This window comes from Myodes glareolus, chromosome 2 (assembly GCF_982192425.1).
Source record: "Myodes glareolus chromosome 2, mMyoGla1.1, whole genome shotgun sequence".
Lineage (NCBI taxonomy): Eukaryota > Metazoa > Chordata > Mammalia > Rodentia > Cricetidae > Myodes > Myodes glareolus.
Window position 1 is genome coordinate 43,952,685 of NC_142027.1, and position 18,491 is coordinate 43,971,175.

General features: G+C 37.6%; 1 protein-coding gene across 5 annotated transcripts in view; it reads left to right on the top strand.

Annotated features, from left to right (window-relative positions):
- Window positions 1-18,491, top strand: part of LOC125392867 (transmembrane protein 45A-like) — a 77,134-nt gene that overhangs the window by 44,635 nt on the left and 14,008 nt on the right. For all 5 annotated transcript variants that reach the window (XM_048422849.3, XM_048422852.3, XM_085685645.2 and 2 more), the window contains exons 2-4: window positions 11,122-11,314; window positions 12,488-12,694; window positions 13,650-13,834. In XM_048422849.3, the coding sequence (XP_048278806.3) occupies window positions 11,125-11,314; window positions 12,488-12,694; window positions 13,650-13,834 (582 nt within the window). In that variant the 5' untranslated portion in view covers window positions 11,122-11,124. The remainder of the gene's footprint in view (window positions 1-11,121; window positions 11,315-12,487; window positions 12,695-13,649; window positions 13,835-18,491) is intronic.

Consider the following 18,491-nt stretch of genomic DNA (forward strand, 5'->3'; position numbering starts at 1 on the left):
TTGGTTGTGGCTCAAGAAAAAATTGTAGTTTATGTTCTTTCTCATAATAATACTCACTTTCTATTGAAATGAGTGTGATTCTACCAAGAAGATTGCTAATCTCTTACTCTTGGCTGAGTTTCTCTTCTCTGTTTACAGGGCCGGTCTGTGGTTTGTGTGGTTTTAACACGGCTTTATAATATGACGTTGCCTCTTCAGTACTAGGGTTTAAAAACATATATATTTTTGGTGTTGAGTAAGTGTGTGTGTGTGTGTGTGTGTGTGTGTGTGTGTGTGTGTGTGTGTTGTAGTCAACAAAAACGAACACAATGGAATATAAAAAGGGTTTTGTTTTTGCTTTTGCTTATTTCTCCCCCTCCTCTTCTTCCTCCTCCTTTTCCTTTTCTTCTTCTGCCAAAAGAATAATATTTGATGTTGTTTGGAGTGACAGGTTCTCTTTGGGCGGGAGGAAGAATCTGAATTGCTTTAGAATGATCCATATCTGGAGGGCAGAGATTGAAATTTCAGATAGAATCAATAAAGATCAAGGCAAAGGGTCTTTCTATTTTCTACCCTAGCAATTTCTCTGATGATTACTACTGGCTGCCTGGAAAATTCTGCTTTGTGAGTGAAGATGGAGGCCCCACGTTTTTCCTCAAAAAACATGCCTATTTGTGGGTTTAGAACTTCCAAGACTTTTCTACTGGACTTGACTTTTATAAGAAATAAGTGACATCAGCCAGTATTTGTAGATCAGGAAAAAGCAGATAGATCAATAAATAATGGTTTCCATAAGGTAAGAGACTAGTGGTATATTTGAGGATGTGGGCAATTTTTCTCTCCACCATGAAAATGAAGTGAAATCATTTCCAATTTAATTGCTAGGAAAGACTGTCTGCTGGGTCCTTTCTCCAGGCAAATATTATGATTGCTATGTCTTTATTTTGCCGAGTCTTTTAAAAACAGCAGTGTCAGAACCACCCAATTGTTTTAGGTTAAAAGGACAGTGGCGCTATAACTGAATTAGGAAGGACCAAGTTCTTTTCCCCACTGTGATCATCTGATAGCTGTTAAAAACATTCTGTGACTCCAGGTTTATTACATTCCTTATTACATTCCAGTACATGTGCTAAGACACACACACCCATTCACTGTCGTCATGGAGGTGGGTCCCGAAGACACTCTGAGATAGAGTTAAACATTCAGGAAAACCTAGATTTTAATTCCATGTTAACTATGACTAGGTTACTTGTATGTTAGGTAAAACTAAAACTTAAAAGCAAATACAGTAATTTTAAAGGTAACATCCATATTTACATTAACACAAGTGTGGAATGTGCGATGTGCACAGTTCAATTAAAGATTTTTTTTTTTGCTCTATGTTTGTGCAGGTAAAAATTATCTGTCAACTTTATAAGTCTGTTTGGATTGCATAACCAGACTGCAATATAAATATCCCTCCACACCATATGAAAGGATGGCATGTAATAATAAACCTTAAGGACTCTGTAGCCATCAGTATTTATCGTGTCTCATCTCCTCTCCAAGCTGTTCCCGTGCAGAGGGCTCAGTTCACAAGTCGCCTACCTTGTAGTCTGTCTTGATTTCCTTCCCAGAGGTGTCTGTAGTCTCCCCGGGTCAAACCTGATGTTTGTTACCGGGAAGGAATCCACAGCATTTCATTTCCTGTAGAAACAAAACCACAACTTCTCCTCCAAGGCAACACCTAGTCCATTCTGAACTTTATTTCAGAAGCCAAGATAACACCAAAGTATATAGACATACAGACTGGTTTAATTCAACAATCCCTTCCACAGTCCCATGGCTCTCAGCAGTGCTGTCTGTTCGTTAACATTCCAATAATAATTCAAAATTAACAAGGCTGCATACAAGGTCCAAACTCCATGTGTTATAATAGTTCCCATCCTTATGTAGCTTACTTACTTGACTTATTCTTTTTTAATTACTTCTCTCTTTTAAGACTTTACTTTATTATTTTTAAATTATTTATTTTTATGACTATCTATAATCCTTTCCATTTCTTAAGCCTATGAACATTGTTAGACACACTGTTATTTGTTTAGAGGATTTTTTACTTCTGAAACTGCTGTGCTGTGTGTCTGTAACCTTTCCTGTCGGCATGAGCAAATCTTAAACTGCCAAACAGGTTAGATCATGAAGTGTTGGCAGCTCAAGCTGGCAGGCAGTGGCCAAGGACTAGGAAGCCACATATGGCTCCATTTTTATGTGTTTGGAACCTTTTTTTTTTTAACTTTTTCAGGTCTTATGTGGAAATACATGTACACATTAGATGCCATTTATAGTGAATCTTTCTCTGTCCCTCCAGCCACCTCTTAAATATCCACATGGAGACTTATTATTAATCATGAAATCTTGCCTGTATCTTAGGCTTGTCTCTAATGAGTTTTCATAACATAAATCAACCCATTTTTACTAATTTGTGTGCTACCCCATGGCTCATGGCTTGTTACCTCATCTCCTAACAGTCTCTTTCCTCCAGGTCCCACCATGATGCCACACTTCTTCCCAGCACCCTCTGTGCCTGCAAATCCTGCCTAGCCATTGGTCATTCAGCTTTTTATTAAATCAACCAGAGTGACACATCTTCACAGTGTACAAAACGATTATTCTGCAACAGAATAGAGATGTTTTGTGATAAGATGGTCTTGTTGGTAAGAAGAGCTGAGTGATTTCTGTCAATTTACAACTTGACAGTATTTAGGACATTTTCCAGGGTTAGTTGGAAAGGGCAGCATACATCTACTGCTTCCACTTTTGAGGAATTTATTTAAATACCACAGAAGATCCCAGTAACCATCCATGACACTTAATATCTAAACACTTAAAATTGCAAAAAGAAGGGCTGGAGAGATGGCTCAGGGGTTAAAAGCTGCTCTTCCTGAGGTCTTGAGTTCAATTTCCAGCAACCATCTGGTGGCTCACAGCCATCTCTAGTGGAATCTGATGCCCTCTTCTGGCATAAAGTTATATATGTAGATAGATCGCTAAGATACATAAAATAAATAAATAAACCTTAATTTAAAAAAAGAATTTCCTAAAGAATTATGTAGATGCTTCTTGGTTGGTTTTCTAAAGTCAGTATTCAAGTGGAGATAGATATTCATGTTATATTTGTAATTTTTATGTATCTATTTTTATTTCTGAGATAATTTTATAATTACAGCATTTCTCTTTTCCATTTGCTCCCTCTGAACCCTTCCACATACCCCGTCTCCTTCTAACTCATTGCCTCTTTTTTCACTAATTGCCATCACATGCGTATATGTATATGTTTATGCATATATATTGCTAAATAATACCTGTCCAGTCAGTGTAATGTTTCTTGTGTGTTTTATCTCAGGGCTAGTCATTTGTCACTGACAATCAATCCGTGTGCTCATCCCTGGGGAAGTCCACCTTTCCCATGCCCAGCTTTCCTCAGTGGCCCATAGTTCTTTGGGCAGGGTTGAGGCTTTAAGAGCTTTCCCCATCCACTCTTGTATGTCCGTTGGCGTCACCCTTGTTCAGTTCACCTTTGGGCAGTCTTTTATCCTTTCTTACTTACTTCTTCCCTTTACCTTTTTATGTTCTGCATTTCTTTCTTCTAAAAACGTTTTAAAATGGTTTTGATATTATTAGGTTCATGTTCCTTTTATTTGTACAGTGCTTCTCAACCTTCCTAATGCTGTGTAGTGGCCCCAAACCTTAAAATTATTTCCCTGCTACTTCATAACTGTAATTTTGCTACAGCTATGAATTATCATGTAAATATCTGATATGCAACCCGTGTGAATGAGTCATTGGGCCCTCAAAAGGGATTGTGACCCACAGGTTGAGAACCACTGCTCTAGCAGTTTGAAGTAGATGATAACATAAGTTGTTTGATAGAAGCGTGGTGTAGTAAGAAACTGTTAGCTCTAACTTCTTATTGGCTAGCTCTTACATCTTAATTTAACCCATTTCTTTTAATCTGTGTATTGCCACGTAGCTATGGCTTACTGGCAAGGTCCCGTCCAGTGTGTCAGTATCCAACTCCAGACTCTGCCTTCTTTCTCCGAGCATTCAGTTTAGTTTCCCCCCTTTCCTAGCCCTGTTCTGCCCTTCTATAGGTCCAAAGCGGTTTCTTTAATTAATCAATGGTAATCACAGCATACAGAGAGGAATCCCACATCAGCGTGGGGTAATTGTTTAGAAATGAGTACTGTTATTGATCCAATTTTACATGGGTGGGAACTCAGACATTCACAGGTTAAGTGGCTTACCAAAAGCCATATAGTAAGTTATAAAGTTGATATTTATACCTACTTAGTACTGAATACAAAGCCCTTCCCACACTTAAATATTTTTAATTTAAAAATTAATTTTATGATTGGGGGAGTATGATGTACGGGAGATGTGCCATCACCATCATCATCATAATAATAATAAAAGGGAATTTTCTTTTTTAAAACTTTTTTATTGAGCTATATATTTTTCTTTGGTCCCCTCTCTTCTCTACCCCTCCCCTTCTACACTCTCCCATGATTCCTATGCTTCCAATTTACTCAGGAGATTTTGTCTTTTTCTACTTGCCATGTACATTAGATCCATGTATGTCTCTTTTCGGGTCCTCATTGTTGTCTAGGTTCTCTAGGATTGTGAATTGTAGGCTGGTTTTTCTTTGCTTTATGTCATAAGAGACTTATGAATGAATACATATGCTATTTGTCTTTCTGGGTTTGGGTTACCTCACTCAATATGATGTCTTCTAGATCCATCCATTTGCCTGCAAAATTCAAGATATCATTATGTTTTCAGCTGTGTAGTGCTCCATTGTGTAAATGTAACCACAACTTCTTCATCCATTCTTTGGTCAAGGGACATTTAGGTTGTTTCCAGTTTCTGGCTATGTCAAACAATGCTGCTATGAGCATAGCTGAGCACATGTCCTTGTGGCACGATTGAGCATCCTTTGGATATATACCGAAAAGTAGTGTTGCTGGGTCTTGAGGTAGGTTGTTTCCTAATTTTCTGAGAAATCACCACACTTATTTCCAAATGGGCTGTAACAGTTTGCATTTCCACCAGCAATGCAGGAGTGTTCCCGTTATCCCTCATCCTCTCTAGAATGAGTTGTCATCGGTGTTTTTGATCTTGGCCATTCTTACAGGTGTAAGATGGAATCTCAGAGTTGTTTTGATTTGCATTTCTCTGATGGCTAAGAGGTTGAGGATTTCCTTAAGTATCTTTCAATCATTTTAGATTCCTCTGTTGAGAGTTCTCTGTTTAGGGCTGTACTCCATTTTTTTATTGGATTATTTGTTCTTTTGATGACCAATATCTTGTGTTCTTTGTATATTTTGGAGATCAAACCTCTGTCTGATGTGGAGTTGGTGAGAATCCTTTCCTATTCTGTAGGCGTCATCTTGTTCTGTTGAGCGTGTCCTTTCCTTTACAGAAGCGTCTCAGTTTCAGAAGGCCTCATTTATTAATTGTTTCTTTCAGGGTCTGTGCTAGTGGGGTGATATTTAACAAGTGGTCTCCTCTGTCAATGTGTTCAAGTGTACTTCCCACTTTCCCCTCTGTGAGGTTCAGTGTGGTTGGTTTTATATTGAGGACATTGATTCATCTGGACTTGAGTTTTGTCCATGGTGACAGATACGGATCTATTTTCATCCTCTAATTGTTGATACCCAGTTATGCCAGCACCATTTGTTGAATATGCTTTCTTTTCTCCATTTTATATTTTTTGCTTCTTTGTCAAAAATCAGGTGTTCATAGGTATGTAGATTGATATCCAGGTCTTCAATTCAGTTCCATTGGTCCTTCTTTCTATTTTTATGCCAGTAACAGGCTGTTTTTAGTACTGTAGCTCCGTAGTAGAGTTGAAGTTCCCTTGTTGTATGGGATTGTTTTGGCTATCCTGGCTTCTTTGCTTTTCTATATGAAGTTGAGTACCGTTCTTTTGAGGTTTGTGAAGAATTTTGCTGTAGTTTTGATGGGCATTGCATTGAATCTGTAGATTGCCATTGGTAAGATTGCCAATTTTACTATGTTAATTCTACCTACCCAAGAGCATGGGAGATCTTTCCACTCTCTGGTGTCTTCTTCAATTTCTTTTTTCAAAGATTTAAAATTCTTGTCATACAAGTCTTCCACTTGTCTGGTTAGAGTTACTCCAAGATATTTTATGTTATTTGTGGCTTTTGTGAAGGGTGATGTTTTTCTAATTTCTTTCTCAGACTATTTATCATCTGTGTAAAGGAGACCTACTGATATTTTTTTGAGTTACTCTTGTATCCTGCTACATTACTAAAGGCATTTATGAGTTTCATAAATTCCTTGGCAGAATTTTTGGGGTCACCTATGTAAACTATCATATCATCAGCAAATAGTGAGAGTTTCACTCCTTCATTTCCAATTTTTATCCCCTTAATCTCCTTTTGTTGTCTTATTGCTCTAGCTAGAATCTCAAGAACAATATTGAATAGATATGGAGAGAGTGGACAACCTTGTCTTGTTCCTGGTTTCAGTGGGATCGTTGGTAGTTTCTCTCCATTTAGTTTGATGTTGGCTGTTGACTTGCTGTATATTGCCTTTATTATGTTTAGGTATGTTCTTTGTATCCCTGCTGTCTCCAAGACCTTTATCATGAAGGGATATTGTATTTTGTCAAAAGTTTTTTTCAGCATCTATTGAAATAATCCTGGTTTTTTTTTCAGTTTGTTTATAGGATGGATTAAATTGATAGAATTTCATATATTGAGTCATCCCTGTATCTCTGGGATGAAGCATACTTGGTCATGGTGAATGATTTTTCTGATGTATTCTTGGATTTGGTTTGTCAGTGTTTTATTGAGTATTTTTACATCAGTGTTCATAACTGAGATTGGTCTATAATTCTCTTTCTTAGTAATGTCTTTGTGTTGTTTGGGTATTATTACAGTACCCAATTACAAGAGGGCAATTGTAGCCTCATAAAAAGAGTTTGGCAACTTAGGTTCTTTTTCTATTGTATGGAACAATTTGAGGAGTATTGGTATTAGTTCTTCTTTGAAAATCTTGTAGAAACCATCTGGTCCTGGGCTTTTTTTGGTTGCGAGACTTTTGATGACTGCTTCTATTTCTTTAGCAGCTATACGTCTATTTAACTTGCTTATCTGGTCTTGACTTAATTTTGATAAGTGATATTTTTCCAGAAAATTGTCAATTTCCTTTAAGTTTTCTAATTTTATGGAGTACAGGTTTTTGAAGTATGACCTGATGATTGTTTGGATTTCCTCCATGTCTGTTGTTATGTCCCCCTTTTTGTTTCTGATTTTGTTAATTTGGACATATTGTCTCTGCCTTTGGTTAGTTTGGATAAAGGTTTGTCTATTTGGTTAATTTTTTTTTCCAAGAACCAACTTTTTGTCTCATTGATTCTTTGTTTTGTGTTCTTTTTTTTCTTTGTGTTTCTATTTTGTTGATTTCAACTCTCAATTTGATTATTTCCTGTTGTCTAGTCTTCCTAGGTGAGTTTGTTTCCTTTTGTTCTAGAGTTTTAAGGTGTTCTGTTAACTCACTAGTGTGGGATTTTTTTCCAACTTCTTTATTTAGGAATTTAGTGCTATAAACTTTCCTCTTAACACTGCTCTCATTGTGTCCCATAAATTTGGGTATGTTGTGTGGTCATTTCCATTGAATTTTAGAAAGTCTTTGATTTCTTTCTTTATTTCTTTCTTGACATATTGGTGACTCAGGTGAGCATTGTTTAATTTCCATGTGTTTGTGGGTTTTCTGAAATTAGTGTTTCTGTTGAATTTTAATTTGAAGCCTTGATGACCCTATAAGATACATGGGGTTATTCCAAATTTTTGTATCTGCTGAGGTTCTCTTTATTACCTTATATGTGGTCAATTTTTTGAGAAGGTTCCATGAGGTACTGAGAAGAAAGCATATTTCTTTATGTTTGGATGGGATGTTTTATATATGTCTGTTAAGTCTATTTGAGTCATAACATCTGTTAATTCCCTTAATTCTCTGTTACGTTTCTGCCTGGCAGATGTGTCCACTGGTGAGAGTGGGGTGTAGAAGTCTGCTACTAATAATGTTTGGGGTTTAATGTGTGATTTAAGCTTTGGTAGTGTTTCTTTTATATATAAGGGTGCCCTTGTTTGGGGGCATAGATGTTCAGTATTGAGATTTCCTCTTGATGGGTTTTTCCTGTGTCAAATCTGAAATGTCCTTCATTGTCTCTTTTGATTAATTTTAGTTTGAAGCCTATTTTGTTAGGTATAAGGATAGCTACACCAGCTTGTTTCTTAGGTCCATTTGATTGCAAAAATTTTTCCCAACTCTTTACTCTGAGGTGATGTCTGTCTTTGAGGTTGAGGTGTGTTTCATGTATGCAGCAGAAGGATGAATTCTGTTTGTGTTTCCAATCGGTTAGCCTGTGTCTTTTTATAGGTGATTTGAGTTCATGTATATTAAGGGATATTAATGACCAGTGATTGCTTGTTAGTGTTATCTTAGTTTTCGTTGTTGGTGATGTTATAGTGTCTGTATTCTCATCTTTGGGATTTGCTGCTGTGAGATCATCTATTGTCTGTATTTTTGCAAATGTAACTAACTTCCTTGGGTTGGAGTTTTCCTTCTAGTACTTTGTGTAAGGCTGGGTTTATGGTTAGGTATTGGCCAAATGTGGTTCTGTCATGGAATATCTTATTTTGTTAATCTATGGTGATTGCAAGTTTTGCTGGGTAGTCTGGGCTGGCATTCATGGTCTCTTAATGTCTGCATAATACATGACCAGGACCTTCTGGCTTTTATTGTTTCCATTGAAAAGTCAGATGCAATTCTGATAGGTCTGCCTTTATATGTTACTTGGTCTTTTTTCTTTTCAATTCTTAATATTCTTCTTTATTTTGTATGTTTAGTGTTTTGATTATTATGTGGCAAGGAAACTTTTTTATCCCATCTATTTAGTGTTCTGTAAACTTCTTGTATCTTCACTTGCATATCTTTCTTTAGGTTGGGAAAATTCTCTTCTATGATTTTGTTGAATATATTTTCTGTGCTTTTGAGTTGGGCTTCTTCTTCTTCTATCCCTGTTATTCTTAGGTTGGTCTTTTCATGGTGTCCCATATTTCCTGGACATTTCATATTAAGCTTTTGTTAGATTTAATGGTTTCTTTTTTGACCGATGAGTCTGTTTCCTCTATTATATCTTCAACTCTTGAGATTCTCTCTTCCATCTCTTATATTCTGCTGTTTTACTTGCATTCGTGGTTTCTGATTATTTTTCCATAGTTTCCATTTTCATAATTCCCTCAATTTGTGTTTTCTTTATTGTCTCTCTGTTTTCAAGTCTTGAATAGTTTCTTTTATCTGATTTATTGCTTTTTTCTTAGTTTTCTTTAAGGGATTTGCTGATTTCTTTCAATTTTTGTTTATCTTTTCCTCCATTCCTTTAAGGAAATGCTTCATTCCCTCTTCAAGGGCCTCAAACATTCTTCTACACATATTTTTAGGTCATTTTTTTCTGCTTCATCTGTACTGGGTTAAGTTTTGCTGCTGTAGAGTCACTAGTTGTTGGTGTCGTGTTGCTCTTTGTAGTGTTGAGTGTGTTCTTACCTTGTCTGCTCATCTTTTCTTCTTATTGATGGAGTTGGGGCTGTGTCTCTGGTGATCAATCTTCTAGATGCCAGTAGATCCAATGTTCAGGTGTTTGTTCCTCATGGTGCAGTTGGGGCCATGGTTCCAGTCACCCTAAAGCTCACTCGGCATTCCTGGAGGTCACTCCTCACTCATGGGGGTTGTTCTGCAATCTTGGAGGCCATTGGGCCTGTTCCCACTGAAGTTGCTTGCTGGGGCCTGCTCCAGTGGAGAGCCTGCTCTGACAGAGGTCACTGGCTTGATTTGAACTTCTGAGGTCTTGATTGAAGATATAGGATGCAGTATTTGGGTCAGCTTCACAGTTTCTTTTAGGTCATCACTTTAATTAAAAAGGCAATAACCCAAACTAGGAATCCCAGTACTCACTAAAAGAAATAAGGTTTCTAGTCTCCTAGACTAGGAATAGTGTGAAATCCTCTTTTGTGAGTTTTCTTGAATCTGACCTACTATTAGATTTTCAGAATAATTACAGACTCTATTTCACTGTTAATAGTACAATAAATATGTTTGAAAGAAGGACTTTCCAAATAATTAAAAACTCATATTATTCAAGATGGCTTTATACCCTCGACTAGAACCCGAAGGTAGCTCAGTTTATTAGTTAGAGTATCTCACGAATGTGAGCAACGTTTGTGATGTGATTTGGGTTGGTGTCCGTGGGCTGTGTTGCTGTAAAAGTAAACCTCAAACTTTCAGTGATCCACATCAATAAAGGGCTACACACACACACACACACACACACACACACACACACACTCGTGTAGTCTGAATCAGACCAGCTGCCCATCTTTGTGCAGGAGAGGTGTCATGCCAGAGTAGCTGAGGCAAGAAGAAAGCTAAGGTATTTAAGCAGACTGTAGTGACTCAACCTGAAAGTGACGTACCAACTCCTTGCTCAGCCATCTAGCCAGAATTAGAAACATGGCTCAAATTCAGCCAGATGAGAAGCCTCGAAAATATGCAGACAAACACATAAATATTTCAGGAATAAAAATGGTCTTTAATACGTTCTTGATCCTTTAAAATTATCTACTGAAAATTTATAGGCAGTATCACATCTTTTTAAATTAAACAGACTTTCCCAGACCTTCATGTTGTTTTCCTTTATGCTTAAATGGTTCTTGTATGATATCGTATAGACTGTGTTTTGAAGAAATGAAAACTTTCTGCTTATCAATTCTAAGATGTCTGTAAGCCATTGAACTTCTCCAAACCCACTTTTCAGCTGAAAATTGAAGAGCGATTTTTCATCTGTGAATATATTTCAAAAATTAGGTAAAGGATACCATTGGAAGACACTTGGCATGGTGCCTAATACATGGTAGATGTGAAACAAATGCAATTTTTCATTTTACTTTTATCTGAATTGTCCATCTTATAGTAGGGTCTACAGTATACTCATAATCCTCAAGTAGCAGTGTCTTTGGTAGGGAGGACACTATTTTTGCTGAGTTGAAGTGAAATGTCCATTGCTTATTCTTGTAGGTCATGGGGAGTTTCAAAGGGCATGCCCTCCCTGGAACCTTCTTCACTATTATGGGCTTTTGGTGGCTTACAAAGAGTATTCTGAAATATGTCTACAAAAAGCAAACTCGGACCTGCTACCTGAGTTCCAAAACGTTATTACGTCGAGCAGAGATTTGGGAAGGAATTGTCGCAGTCTTGATGGCTTTTACTGGTAAGTTGGCTGTGTTCTGTTTTCTCCTTTTGAGAATTTCATGAGTGAGGGAAAAATGTCAATACAAGATTGGTATATACTAAATGAATTTTCTACAAATATATTTCTTAGTACTTATCCTAATTAAAGTTTATAACTGATGTAATCCTAGGAAAATGATATTTCATAATTATACAAAAGCCTAATCCTTAATGAGTCATAGTATTTAATTTGCCCATCCAACCAAGTGAATTTCCTTTGAATCATGAGTTGGAGCCTATTGAATAGTTAGACACAAGTTGTTCTGATCCCTCAAAGAGTACACTCTATAAGATACCATTAATAAGTGATTGTGAAAAATCTTCAATAACAAATTATTTTTGAGAAATGATAGAGGGAATCAGGCCTGAATCTCCATGTCCATGCACTTTGTTTCCTGAGTTGGGCAGAGTCCAGGTAACTTTTAACTTCAATAACTTCTCATTGTTATTGAACATTCCATAAAAGACAGCAGTTTTACGGTAAGGCTGTAGCTGCTCCTTTGTAAATGGCAACACTTCTAATTTTTCTACTGATTCTTTTCATTCATGTAACTAGGACGTTGTTATGATTGTCACATTGCAAAGTAACCATTTCCAAGGAGAAGAATTTCCCTGCTCATTCTAGAGTCTAACAAGGCAGTGTCCAGAAAACAACAAACCTGTTTACATGAATAATTAACCATGTGTAGAGTCTGCATGAATCATCTCTATTCTTCTTAATTGGGGAAAATATCTAAATTCTATATCAGTTTTGTCAACACCCTACTTTGTAACAGCTGCCTAAGGGTACAATATCTAGGAAGGAAGTAAACATTCTTTGTATGGCACATATTATAAATCCAAACCTCCATGTCACCCTGGATTTTAGTCATTAAATTAGAACCAGTTGTTGAAATAAATTACCAGTGTTAAGGATACTAAACAATTGTTTGGCTCATTTGTCTATATGGAGATAAAACTGATTATCCAAATCAACAGCTGAACTTTGGAATCAAGTCTAAATCACTACTGCTAGGTTTTTAGTGGAAAGCTCAGAGGGAGCAATTGACACCACAAGCTTAGATCGAATAAGCAATGACCACATGCCCCTGTGTCTTCACACTAAGGAGAGTTAGGAGAAGGGTTGCTAAAACTGTGGTGTGTTCCTCCACAGGTATGGCTGGGGAGCAGTTTATCACAGGCGGACCATACCTGAACCTGTATAAAGACGGCCAGTGGAACCAGCTTCTGGGCTGGCATCACACAACCATGTACTTCTTCTTTGGGCTAATGGGGATAGCCCAAATCTTATGTTTCACTACCAACTTAGTTCCCATTTCTTTAAGCAAGTTAATGTTATCAAATGCCTTCTTTGTGGAGTGTAAGTATGAGGGAAATACATTTTCTGCTCTTTTGCTATCAGTAGGCATTGGCATAGTGCTTTTAATAACATGCCTTTTGTTTCTCTATATCACCTTGATTAGCAGGGCTATCTGTTTGGGCAAAAGTTGAATATATGGTTGTCCTAGAGAAGATACCTATAGTCTTCCCTTCTTTCATCTTTATAGACTAATTTAATAGATCTGGGCAGACAGTCACTCAAAAGCTTTGTTGACACTTCATATCTGTCTTTAGAAATCATCTACCGCGGGTGCTTATCTCTTGGTTATGGTGGAGCTTGTTTTTCTTTTTTCTTCTAACAGTGAAAACTGAACTCAGCATAATAGTGCATGAATTACTTGAAATAGGGCAACCACTCACAATAGAAAATAGCTCGCAATCTCTAATAAGCTTTTCAAATATCAGAAACTCTGCTAAAATGCGGTATAAGTGTCTAAAAAAATGACTTCCTATTTTGAGAGGTTAATGAAAATAACAGGATGGGTTTTTTTTAGTTGATTTCTCAGTTATCATAAGGGGAGGATAAAGCAAGTGTTTAATATTTTGTTATAATTTATGTATGCGTTTGCTGAATTCCTTAAAGTGAGACTTTGACTTCAGCTAATTTATTGATTCTAGCTTCCTACCCTAGTCATGTTTATTAAACATTATCCTACATAGATAATGCTTTGAACAAGAGTTGAGATTTTTATGGTATGTTAGATGAGAGAACAAAGGTGCAAAGAAGGGAAAAGTGGGATTAGAATTCAAAGACTCTCTTCCTAAGTAATAGAAAATGTTTACTCTTCCCAAAGTAAAAATGCATTGCTATGAGCCTCAGTGGGGATTTCCTCTTTGGGACAATCTTATGCTTGTCTCAAATTCTATGGCGAGAGGGTGGTACCATAGGAAGCCTTTGGTTTTTATCAGAACATGTGTTTTGCCCCCTCCATTAGCGTTTATCTTCTACAACCACACTCATGGTCGGGAAATGATAGATGTGTTTGTGCACCAGCTTCTGGTCTTTACCACCATTCTGGCGGGTCTGGTTACCTTCATGGAATTCCTCACCAAGAACAATGTACTTCTGGAGCTCCTACGGTCAAGCCTCGTCATACTACAAGGGACCTGGTTCTGGCAGGTGAGTTGGGACTTGGAGCTAATACACCTGGTGTCAAGTATCTGTAAATTCTCTTCTTAATCAATTTTAATACTTCCCTTCTATGAGCATCAAAGATTTGATGTTCTCGGAGTGGCTTGGTGGTTCTGGTGAGATTACTATTAGAGCAGCCCTGAAGGAAGCAGGGTAGTGTAATTCCTCGTTATGGATTCACGTATCCTTTATGTAGGAATTCTGAGTTGATGATTACGGTTATAAGGGATTCCTAGTACTAGAGCAACCTATAGAATAATGGTCCACAAGCTCATGAACTATGTGAGAGACCAAAGAGAGAGTAAACACTGAGAAACAGCTCTGGGATGGCCACCATATGGGTTTTATGTACATCTTAATTTTATCTTTCTTTCATCAGAAAGCAATTATCTTAGGTTCTACCTTGTACATAAAATCTAGGTGTGAAAAATCATGAAAACACAGTGAGGGAGGGGGCCATACGGGGAGACCCAGTAGGAGGAAGGGCAGAACAGGAGAGGGAAGGGGATTAACAAGTCCTGTGTTGTGTGTGTGATGCAGACCTGCACCATGGAGCTTGGGAGTCTGTGAAATAGTGTGGGGCTAACAAGATGGCTCCGTGCTGAACAGTGCTTGTCAGCTTTTGTTCTTAGCACTCATGGCTCATAAACTCCTGTAACACCAACTCCAGGGGTTCAGCATCTCTGGCATCAGATGGTACCTGGTCAGGGCTAGAACCCCTGCCTAGAATTCCCCAGTGAGGGGCTAGGGGCGTGGCTCAGAGGTAGAGCCCTTCTAGTTTTACTGTATCCCGTGTCCTCACAATGATCCAGAGGCTAGGTTACAACCTCTAATTTGCCTATAGGTATCTTCGGCAAGACAAGATATTTTCTCATGTTCAAACAGTAATATATCTAGGATCTAAATTTAGACGTCTCTAATCCCAGATCCCAGACATTTCCCATTTTACAACATCATCAGCTCTCTACACTTGCCATGCTCTTGAGAGCATGAATTCAAACAGGGAACACATACTTTTTGAGAGTACCAAGTCACAATCACATCAAATATAGACGTAAACAAAGTCTAGAATGAGGTGAGGATATGGTTTGATTAGGTCAGGCTTTGAAGAACAGATTTTTTAGTCACCAGAGAGTCAGGATTTGGGGTGATGTGGTTATGTCAGGGGCTCGAATTTCCCGTAAGCACTAATAAAGAATTGGCAGGTAATAGTGAAAGAAGTGCAGTGGTTTAAACGGGGTTTGATGACGCGGTATCCGCACACAGGGTGAGAAGACCTTGTGATGCAGAGACCAGCAAGGTGGGACTTCGTTTGTGTACCAGTTTGAAGTATGCTTTATTGAAAAATATTATAAATACCCTGTAAGGTAATCAATCAATTAATTGCTGACTACAGCCACCTTAGGTAGAATAAAAACCCTCCAAAGGAACCTCTATGGAGTAAAGACAATGGTACGTAAAGAACTAGTGTGCACTGCATTGCACTGCTTTCCCTTGTGCTTATGTTTAGTCGTCAAAAGGAAAGATGTTTTTCCAAGAGAAAACTTCTGGTTAAATTGACACCATGAGCCTATGCTTCAGTGAATATTCTCTGCTCTGAACAAATAACAATGACAGATAAGACAGATAAATGCTTACAGCAATTTGAAAATAAAAAAGAAATTTTAAAAGAAATACAGAAAAAAATAGAAAACCTCTAACCGCATTCAGGTAAAAGACAAAAACAGAGCATACAGACTTATGGGTCAAAAGCAGCACAGAGGAGCAAGCCTGGAGAAGTGCTGAGCTGGAAGCCTGCTGCTGCTAGACCAGGGCAGACAGACAGTGATGGAAGCTGTTGGGGGAAAGCCAGGCTCTTGTAACATTTTCTGCTGTGTACGTATTTTGTATCTATGATCATCTTCATTGTGATTTCTTGAAATTTTATGTTACTAGAATGGATTTACCGAATTCCTGTTTCCACTTTTCCTCTGTTGTGAGGTTGCCTTTCAATCCCTTTTCTCTGGTTTTGTTTTGGGGGTGGGGTTAAGTGATAATTTCATTTATTTTCAAACTTTTCTGTTTAAAAGCCACTTTTAAGTCTAGACATTATTTTAACTGTAATTTTTAATGTTACATTTCTAGTGTGTTTTCATCTTTAATTCATGATTTCTTTTTTTAAAATGGCACTGGGGACTAAAACCATGGCCTTAAGTTAAATCTGCTTACTTCTTACCAACTATAATTGAGTTGTAGGTCCATGTCTAGGAACACAATTTTAAATTTCAGAGTATTTCTTTTCTAAGAATCACTCATTCCAGTTAATTGTATTGTGAGCAAAGAATGTGGTTTTTCTTGAAGGGTGCTGACACTTCCTTTGGGACAGAACTTAATGTCAGTATGAATTCTCTGTGTGTTTGAAAAGGCATATTGTAGATGGAAGTTTCTGTCCTGCCTGGAGCCACCCATTCAGTCCCAAAGAAACACACAGATGCTTATATTAATTATAAACTATTTAGCCTATTAGCTCAGGCTTTTTATTAACTATCTCTTACAACTTAAATTAACCCATAATTCTGAAGGCTGTGCTTAGTCATGTGATGGGCTACCTTTTCTCAGTGAGGCGTTCTCACCTTGCTTCCTCTGCATCTGGCTGGTGACTGCATCTCTGCCTTTCTCTTCCCAGAATTCTCCTAGTCTGGTTGCTGCACCTATACTTACTGCTTGGCTACTGGTCAATGAGCATTTTATTAAACCAATGCAAGTGACAAATTTTAAAATGTACAAGAGCATTTTCCTACCATATTTCCCCATTTTTCTTTTCAAAACAAGATCCTGAATCTAATTTCTTTTGTTTATCTTTTTCCTGACCATTATCCATAACAGTTTGTAACCAACATACTAAACAAAGACAAACATCTAGAATCCACTTTTTGGGAATATGAGTATAGTTTTCTAGGCTACTTCTTGCTATTTTGGAGCACTGATAGTCTTATAGGGATCCAGAAGAATTTAGGTTTATGGTCAAGTCTTGACTGGAGTATTCTGTCAGGCTGGATCATCTCAGTCAGCAGACGTGAAGCTGTTCTGAATATAGAGCTCAGAGGAAACTGCAACAGAGGTGCTCTAAAATATCGGATCATCTGGGCCATTCACACCTATCAGAGACTTTTTAGGGGGTCTTCTTTGCTCAAACCTTATTTTTCTTAACCCAGAATGAATCTACAGCCTCTCATTTCCTGTGGAAACAAATCAAAACCTCTTCTCCAAAGTAACATATCTTTTGACTTAAACTTTGAAGTCAAGGCATTTCCAAAATATATAGGTTGAATTAATCCAGCATCATTTACAATCAAATAACTTTTAGCAGCTGTTGTTCCTTTCTCAGCAATCAAATAATTCAAAGACAAGACAATAACATACAATATCCACATTCTTTTTGTATTTTCCATCTCTATGTGGCTTTTTTCCACTCTATTTTATTTTTTTAATTTTTTTTTGTTTTTTTGAGACAGAGTTTCTCTATGTATCTTTGGTTGTCCCAGAACCCACTCTGTAGACCTGGCTGGCCTTGAATTCACATAGATCTGCCTATCTCTGCCTCCTAAATGCTGGGATTAAAGGTGTGCTCCACCACCACCTGACTACTCTATTTCTTTTTTTTTTTTTAAAGGATTTTCTCTTTACTCTCCCAAACTGTTGTCTGATGTTTCTGTCCTGCCCAGTTCCCGCAGTCGTTAAGTCCCAAAGAAATCACACAGAGGTTTACATTAGTTATAAACTGATTGGCCTAGTAGCTTAGACTTCTTATTAACTCTTATAACTTATATTAGCCCATAATTCTTGTCTGTGTTAGCCATGTGGCTTGGTACCTTTTTCGGTGAAGCAGTAACATCTTACTTGCTCTATGTCTGGGTCATGCCTGCAGACTGCAGAATCCTCCCAGAATTCTCCTGTTCTCATTGCCCTACCTCTACTTCCTACCTGGCTACCAGCCAATCAGCATTTTATTAAACAAGTACAAGAAATAAATGTTTACAGGGTAAAACCATTGTCCCACAGCAATTCCAAGCCTATATATATTTTTAAACAAACTGTAATCTTTCAGGGGTTTGTTTTTGATTTTGTTTGTCTGAATATATCTTTACTGTATATCTCTATCTTTTTCTGATCATATGCTTCTTTAATCTGTTAAGCAATGTGGCTATGACTAAAACTGACTTTGGTGGCTGGCTCCACCCCATTCCTTAACTTTTGAGAGTCTAGATTAATGACTAAGGTACTGGATGGGGCCACATTTATTGCCACAACTCTGTGGAGTTTCTAGGTCTATGCCACCATCAAGAAGTCTGATACAAGCTGCTCATAAACACCATTTAAGTGTTTGGTAGCAGAGCATCTTAAAAGGTCTGTGAGGTTTTTACCACTAATGCTGACTCAGGAAGTCTTTCTTAAAGAAGCTGTGTCTGCTCACCACCAGCAAACAGAGCCTACTGGAGAAAAGATGGTTACCAAGAAGCTGCCCTTTATTCTATTCTTGTCTGTCTAGAATCCTTTTTTAAAAACACTTTCTCAGGCTTTATGTGTGTTGGCAGAGATTGCTCATTCATTTCCTGGCCACCAAGATCCAAAATAACCACACAGAAACTGTATTAATTACAACACT